This window comes from Pecten maximus, chromosome 17, assembly GCF_902652985.1.
Source record: "Pecten maximus chromosome 17, xPecMax1.1, whole genome shotgun sequence".
NCBI lineage: Eukaryota > Metazoa > Mollusca > Bivalvia > Pectinida > Pectinidae > Pecten > Pecten maximus.
The window spans coordinates 29469673-29478646 of record NC_047031.1 but is presented as its reverse complement, the minus strand read 5'-3'; the positions used below and the strand labels follow the sequence as shown (position 1 = coordinate 29478646).

Sequence of the window (8974 nt, the reverse complement as noted above, 5' to 3'; positions counted from 1 at the left end):
TGATTAGCTGTTTATATATTCCACATATATATTTTATTTCCCATTAAGGTGACAGGCGTACCGGATATAAATCTTCCATGAGGTTTTACACGTGTTTTCCATGTTTCCGTAGACTCTACATATTCATTATTGTATTAGAACTATGTACCGTGCTACCTTACTATCGTTATACTGTATGGTTGTTAAATTTCATGGGTCAGTTATTTCGCAGTGACCCCAGACGGTGATAATTCGCAGGTATTGAATTTCGCGAAACAACAACATTCATGGAGTAAATATTTGTGTCTAAACAAAATGTTCTCTCTGTAGCTATTCTCCCGCTATATTGAATGGCAGCAACTATACAAATGTAAATACAGCGAAGTTTAATCCCTCGCGAATATAACCACGTATACAGTAATTCCAGCGCCTTTCTTTAACAAACGTTTACAGAACCTATCACGTTTGAATAAATAACTATTTACTTATTAATGAAACTAACACTGTTTCCTTTTCCGTTGACATAATTTACTAACATTTAAATTCATGTGCTACGTGCGTACCGATTAATCACAGCAAATAGGCTGAAATAGTGTATACATGTCATTTATTATGATTACTAGATGCAGATTTTAAAAACCGCAGGTTGTCTACTTGAGAAATAATGTGAGAATGTTGAATATCATGTTCGCAATCTCAATCAATTGTTAGTTATATTCTGGTATCTTATGAACAGCAAGTATCACAAAACACCTTCAAAGAAAATTGCTTTCTTGCACTCTTGAAATCGATGAAGCAGACATTCAGTGTTCAGTTCCTGTTTCTCGCCTTTTCTTATACATGTCGCATCAACATACGTATATACCAACTACTGTTGGGCCAGATCTCATCCTTTTTTATCAGATAATAAGGCAGTCATATAAAACCATCTCTATGATACTAAATCATACCTGGATGCTTAGAACTTTTTTTAAATTTTGTTTTCATATATGCTTTATCGTTCATCATAAATGATGATTTTGTAGATCTATAACCTACCTTAGGTAGATTAAGTGTTTGACCGAACGTAGTGGGTTCGCAAATTCGTCGAGAACACAAGTTTAAAGTGCTTTTTTATTTCTACATCCTTATGTGCAAACATCATCTTAAAAGGCTAAGTGCAAGCAGAGAGACACTAGCAGTGTTAACTTTTTTTCTTGATTAAAATCATAGTATTTAGAAAGCAGAGACAGAGGGGGACGGGGATATAAACAAGGAAGAAAACCAGCACAAATATACAGTGTGATGGCAAAATATTTCATTGTCTAGAACAACGCGTGCTGATTTGTCGAAACAAACTAATTCAAAATTTCAAATTAAAGATTTAATTTAATTCCATCATTTAAATAAAGTATATTTCACCTACCTCCAAACGTCAGTCCAACTTCATTGAATAGTATCTTCCGAAGGTCTGTTTTTTCATCTAAACGAAAGTAATCCTGTTTGATTTCCCGCGCTTTTTCTATCATGTCATAATGGATAGCTTCCACACACAGATGACAAAAATCCTCGAAAACATTCGCGTGCCCTTTCCGATTGTATAAAATCTTCAGAGATTTCCATCCAGAATGTCGAAACAGCTTAACAAAGAAATCGGACAATGAGTTGAAATTCACCGGACCAACTCGAGTCAACTTGGGATATTGTGACTTCCGGTAAATTGCAAAATCACGCGCCATGGCGCCACCGGAAATTAAAGGTATATTCCAAAATCTTGTTTGCCTAGCAACTGGTGCTACGGCATAGTCACAAACCGGACCAAAGAACGCATCAACTTTACGATTAATGTAAAAGTCTATCGCCTGGTTTATGCCCTCGGCAATCGAGCACTGAGAGTTAGCATATTCAACAGAAAACGTTAGATTCTCAACCAGCGTGTAGTTGTTACTAAGTTCGTCAATGGCCATTTGTATTGCCGGTGTGATTCTGTCAATAGAAAATATCCTTCTATTGTCAGCGGGTAATATTGTCGCGATCTTGACAACAATGGAACTTACTGATAACACTGTGGACAATAGTACAATGCAGCAGCATGTTTGTCTCTGCTTAGATCCCATAGTTGAAAATATTCCTAAAACCACGTTTTTCCAATTCAGAATTTACGTCATCCCAATCCGATGTTAGAATGTTATATTATGTTTTACTGACAAAAACATTTATTGCATTGAAAGTGCTTATCAGTAAGTAATGCGAACCTTTGTATCGAGAAACAAGGCACGGTTTTAATTTTAATTGTTCAACATTAAATTGTTTTTGTCTGCAGCTCATGTGACATTGATCAGGTTATAGTTCCAAACACTTCCATCTACAGCACAAACTAAAAAATGAAAAATACAGTATTTCACACCTAACTCTAAACTCGTTGATTTTTGTGATAGAGTTGCTTTATCGAATCTCTGATCCAGATGGTATCTTTCCTGGCTTTAAGTATACCTTTAGGTGTGATAATATCTAACATGTCACAGCTGCTGCTAATTACATATTCCTTCACGTTTATCAATGCAGGTTCGAGAAACTAGATACATATGTAATAGTCTGAGAATTCAGTTCCAACAAATGTCACAGTTTCGGTATTCTCGTGGACTTCAAACGAAAACCCAGTCCTTCAAAGCAAAACATAATATAATGAATATCTTTTTCACTGTATGTCCTTGTTATGACGACTAATGATATTCAAAAATCGTATTTCCAGTTGACGTTGCTGATAACGATATTTATAAAACATGTATATATATATATATATATATATATATATTATATGGGGCAAAGAAGTAATTCAAACAGTGTAAACAATAAGGTTTGTTAAATTTTCGAGGCAATCCGCCCCTTTATCAAAACACAAAAAATATACTAAGAGATTCAGTTAATATTATTATCGCACGACGACACATGTTTCGTTGACACCTTGACATCAAAAAACACGTTGATATATAAACAGGGAGTAGAGTTGATAAATAGATACTTCATAATTACTAACAAAACTATTCCTTACACTTTGATTTCGTCAACGCAACAGTCATAGGAGTACGGATGTCTAATTAGAAAAACCGAATAACCGCACGCTCAGATATTCTACCGATCATATTGTGACGACACATGTTAAGGAGTTCAGCAGTACCATCTTATATCATGATTGGTAATTCTTCAATGATAAAAAAAATAAATATTAATAAATGTTTATCATATATCAATCAGATGTGAGGGATATAATATTTTTGGAATTAATAACAATGGTGAACATTAACAGAACATACGGGTGTTTAACCAATCAAATGCGCCATACTTTATCCAAAAAGTGAAGTATGTAAATAGTAGTTTTTTGGGGGGACAGGGAGTTTAGTTTTGAGGTAGAAATAGTCTCATTTCGTATTTCAAATACTACAAACATAGCTAAAGTGAACTTATGATTTATTATAATTCATTTGTATTTTTTAACTTAAATATGGATAATGGTAATACTTGGTATCGTCTGCTAACTACCTAGCTTAATAAACAGGATCCCAGAGAGGTACATCATTACGGCCTGTGTGTTTTGGTCCCGCTTCCATTACACACTATGTACCTAATGAACAGGTATTCAGACATTCCCAGTAACTCATCAAGAAACACTGCAAACAAAAACGATATGCAAACTGGAAATCCCAAGATGATGACATACTACCAGCTAAACTTATAAACACTAAAAAATAGACAACACTGTCAGAATACAAGGCCATTCACCGAATATCCCTGTCGATACAAAAATCTCCAAGGACTCCAAATGAACACATTCCGAACTCCTAACGGATATATAACCATATTATCAAGACGGTAAACGTGGCAATTTCAGCTACAGACAAGGTAGCTCCGCTATCCTATACACTAAATAACACTATATAAATCACATTATATTCACTTTATAATTAGTAAGTCCCCATTCCCCTGCCGGTACACCTTTCTTAAGTTATTGATTTACCGACGCCTTGCTGACGTAAATATCGGTGTTAAAATATCTCAGTATCCTATTACAATGTCATCTAATACGATTTGGGTGGTAAAATGCCCGTATGTGTCTTTGTTATGGCATTTATCGGAATTGATATTGTCGAAACAATTACCCCTTTCTATTTCGATACATTACATGCTATTTAAAAGAATATTTGTTTATTTGTAAATTAATTATCGTTCCACAACCTATCAAATATACTTGTTAATTAGTTCTTAATATGTCCTTGATTTTCTTCTCTCTTTTTTTAAGGTAAATTTGATAGAATGCAGAGAAAGGACGCCAACAGGTTTGCATGAATAGATTCCCACTTATGTCCCGTTGGTCAAAGATTCATAATCAGCCATCAGATTTAAAACGGCAAAGGTAACAGCATTTAGTCGCCCATTTTATAAAAAATGTCTAGAAAATGAATAACAAATGGTATCTTATGTCCAAATATAGCGAATAATAATGAAACTAGTACTCAATATTGATGAAAGAATAAGTATCTTAATTCATAAGATACTGTTTTGACAAGGTATCCCTTTAGATGACACAAAGAAAATGAAACACTTTTTTTCTCCAAAATTGATCAGCGTGATATGATTCGTCAACGACACACACTTTTCAAGACATTTTTGGATGCAACAGTCACAAGAACCCAGCAGTTATAACAACACAATCACCATAGAAACTGTCCCGCCGCGTCAGATCCAATGAAGGAAGAAGAGTTTTTTATGTACATCCCAAACAGTGACAAAGAACATGCTACAACGCCACATAAACTGTACGAAACATCAGGAAGACACAAATAAATCACATTCCTATCCCGGACTGCAATCATAGCTATGAATACATAAACGTACTTTCTATTAAAATAGCTTTAACATACTCCAGTTGGAGGGGAATTGGCATTTCGGAACATCTCGAGGAAACACAAGCCTAAATTACCCGGAAATCGACATATTCATATGTGTATATCGGATACAATGAGGTTTGAGTGATAACAATAGTTCGTCTTTGTATTTACATTCTGCACTGAACTTTGGTCAACTTTGACTAATCGATAAACACATTAATATCCATTTATAGCATTGAATGGACGTCCGGAGTTTTCCCGCGAAAATCGTGTGGAATCAATGAATGGGTATTCGTAAGCAGTAAAGTGTGTTATGGCAAAAAAATAGTTTTTTCGAAACAAAATTTTATTACCTTGGACAAATCTCGTCAGAGTAGAGTTTACATTCCAGTAAGTATATTTTTTAAATAAAAAAGATTTCTTGAGTCTGAAATCGTAGTTACTAGTCCTACTTAACGCTTACAAGCTTGATATGGGACGATCTGTTCAATTGTCAGTATAATGTGACCGAAAGAGAAATCCAGTTGTGTTTCTTCGGAAGTATAATACCCCAAGTTCTGAAATAAATATAGGTACGTATAGGTAGGTAAAAACATATTTTTCTGGATTTCCTTCCTTTAAGTGTTGGAGATAGTTGTTTGGAAGCATGTTTTCAAACCTGTGTATGGAATGTGTTAGGCATGGGCCAGACAATTGTATATATATTAATGACAAGTGTGATATTAGCACCTTTAATTACAATTTAGTGTAAGATATAGTAGCCACAAAATTGAATAACTACATCTTATAGATGTTCCGTCGTTCTAGGACTCGTCAGTGATGCCGACGGCCGAATGCTTTTTATACCAAGGAGACAGAACATGAAACTCAAAATAGATAGAGAAAAATGTCAAAATCGTGATTAGGAAGTGCAGTAGCCCCATAATTGAATGACTTGCAAAATGTAATTTTAAAAGAATGTCACGCGAATGTCTCTTATATAACACGTGCGCCTCTATGTAAATGAGTGTTGGCCTGATATAATGGTGTTCTTCATAGCTTATTATTTTTGTTGTGTCTGTGTATAATTGCCAGGTATGTGTCAATATGAGAATCTAGATGTTCAGATCCAATATATAACACCAGATCCTAACGTGGATGAGCGAAAGAATCAAAACAAAAGAATCAAAACAAAGGACAGGTAGGAGAGGATGGTGACGGAACAATGTGCTCTAGGAGGCATGCTTATTTCATCACCAGTGAACACATCTTTACAAATACCCCGTGTCAAAGGGTCAACAACACAGTGTTAAAATCAGCATGTGTTCAGTCATGGAAGAAACTCGATTACCATAATTAGAAATTAACCAATCTCTTCAATGCTGAATAAGACACGTAATGCAGGAAACATGAACTTGAAGATATAAGTCCATGAAAAAAGTCCAACATTAGAATCGGAAAGAAACACGTCATGAAGAAAATCATTCAACGTATTCAATGAAAATGGTTTTGTCTTGGACGAAACTCTACCATTTTATCATTAATCGACAAATATGTGCAGAGTAGATCGATGTTTGTTAAAGGGGAAACAGAGTTATAGATCGAGCCATTTCATACATTTAAAAATGTTTTACCCTGTTTATTCTCAGAGGCAAACATGTTTTATGCTTCCAATTAGTACCAAATGGGTATTAATATATTATCGTAATATACCATTAATATGCAAAACATATTTCCGGAAATTAATATGTATGACATCTGTTAGTTTACTATTTAGTTTTTGCCTTTTTTCATGAATAAATTGCTTGATGTGAAAGGTTTTGTTCATATTTAGATGCTACATATAGATAACCTGTTAGTCTATAGATAACAGATATTAATACACGTCGGTATACTGTAACACGGCTGTAAGTGGCAGTCAATAACGAGTTGTATTTATAATAGTATCCAATTATTTATGCTTAGATGTCATCCCAGATACACAATTAGTTAATCAATAATTCGTCATAGACACAGACGCATCATGACTTACACCTGCCTGCTATAAATAGGTCAGAAAATTGTGTTAGAATTGTATGATGTTTTTATAAGCATAATAGAAGTATGCGAATTATATAATATCTAAATTAAGCTAACTTCAAAGTTGTTTTGTTTGTTTTTTTTAATTCATTGATGACTGAATTTTTTGCTGAACACCTAAAACATCACTACACCAATGCTTTGTTCAGTCTTTTGTCTAAAATAAGTGTATTGAAGTAGTACATTCCGGACATTGTTTCCATATTGATGATTGTTTAGAGACAATAAAAGCGCTAGCGTTGTTGTTATTATTTTTGATCACGTAAACTAAGCAAACGACATATTACACATATACTGAGTCGAGTTATGATTGGTTAAACGTATATTAGGATGATACATTCCCATGTGTGTAATTAAAACTAAAACGTTTTTACATTATTCATTGGTTCTAACATTGTATTGTTTGTACATTATTCTTTATGGTAGTCAATATTGAATATATGATCCATTTAGCATCTTCGTTTGTACTTCCGAACATTATTTTCTTAATCTTAATATAGAACATATATGATGCATTGAACATGTTTTGTTTGTATTTTTGTACAATAAATGTCTCTACAATAAATTTCTCGATCGTGAATGAATAATATATGATGCGTTGAACATGTTTTGGCATGGTAAATTTTGATAAAACAGGCAATTTACTTCTTTTATAATTCACATACAAGGGAAGGATTAGTCGCTTTACTTAAAGTCGTCCTAAGATCGAAAATATATAATCCGACTATACTTTTTAGAAAATATTCCTGTTCGATAATATAATCGATAGCTACATTAGCTGGTAAAGATTTTCTGAAAACACTCTGTAAATGTGGCGAGCATACGAAATTGTATATGTTTGTATTCCCAAATGAAATACGAACCATTCATAAATCTAACAGGATGTCAGTGCATTAGTCATAACTTTGGCGGGTATATACATAGTTAGTGATACGGATGACTACGCCCGAATATAAATACCCAGTGTTGGTGTTACGGATGACTACGCCAGGATATAAATACCCAGTGTTGGTGTTACGGATGACTAGAGTCGGAGTTAATTAATTGACTATCAAACGTTCATTGGTGATATCCCAGCCATAAATGTGATCAATTATTTGTCAGACGACCTAAATATACTACAGTTATAATTGGTAAACATAACAATGATGGGGAAAATACTTCAGCGTCCTGTCACAATCATAAAATACTACTGATATGATAGGAAAATATACTATAACCTCCTGTGTCAATTATGAAAACTATGATACAGCATCTTTACAGGACGATATAAAACATAAACTATACTACGCGTTCTATCACAATGATAACAAGTGCTAATTGTAATGGGAAACCATAACAGACGTCGAAATCGGACAATATCTAATTTTGACCAATCAGAAGCCTCCATTTCCTTTCCATGGCAACACCGGTTTTCGAAAGTGGTACCATTGTGTTTGCCTTCCCTAAAAACCCCTATATACCACTTTTCGTCAAAATCGGACAATATCTAAATTTCAGCCAATCAGAAGCTATGGCGGCTATTTTGAAAAAAAGACGGATCAAAACCAATAAGTCCACCACTTCGTGTGGGGGACTTAAATATTACAGTGTCCTATCACAATGGTAAAACACTTCATTGTCCTATTACAATAAAAAAATTCTTAAGTGTCTTGTCACAAACAAAAAAATATTACAGTGTTCTATCTCAATGATAAATTACTACCGTGTCCTATCACACAAAAACAATCTTCGTTATAGTACAGTGATATCAATATATTTAACTGCTAATTATAAATACATTTTTTTCTTTAATGTGATAATGAAACACGAAATATCAGGAAATATTATGCTAATATTTTGTTCTAACCAGATATACAAATGTATTAAGTAAGCTAGCAATTTTAATTGTTTATTTCAACCACCTAATTGTCAACATACTCTGTTGATTATTACATGTCTGAAACTGTTATCTGATAATTGACATCGTGATATAGTAGCCTAGTATTATGTATATGAACAAGCCATCATAGACTTTCCATTCAGTGTGGAAATACAGCTTACACAACCACCTTTACCTTAGATCAACGCCT

The 8974-nt window shown here is 33.9% G+C and overlaps 1 protein-coding gene across 1 annotated transcript; it reads right to left on the bottom strand.

Moving 5' to 3' along the window:
* Positions 1-1364: 1364 nt before the first annotated feature.
* LOC117315775 (atrial natriuretic peptide receptor 3-like) lies at positions 1365-2436 on the bottom strand. The gene has a single exon (XM_033870134.1). The coding sequence runs from the start codon at positions 2073-2075 to the stop codon at positions 1377-1379; it is 699 nt and encodes a 232-aa protein (XP_033726025.1). The 5' UTR covers positions 2076-2436; the 3' UTR covers positions 1365-1376.
* Between the last annotated feature and the right edge of the window lie 6538 nt (positions 2437-8974).

Excerpts from the sequence above, each read along its gene's own strand:
- LOC117315775 (XM_033870134.1), bottom strand. The coding sequence starts at position 2,075 with ATGGGATCTAAGCAGAGACAAACATGCTGCTGCATTGTACTATTGTCC.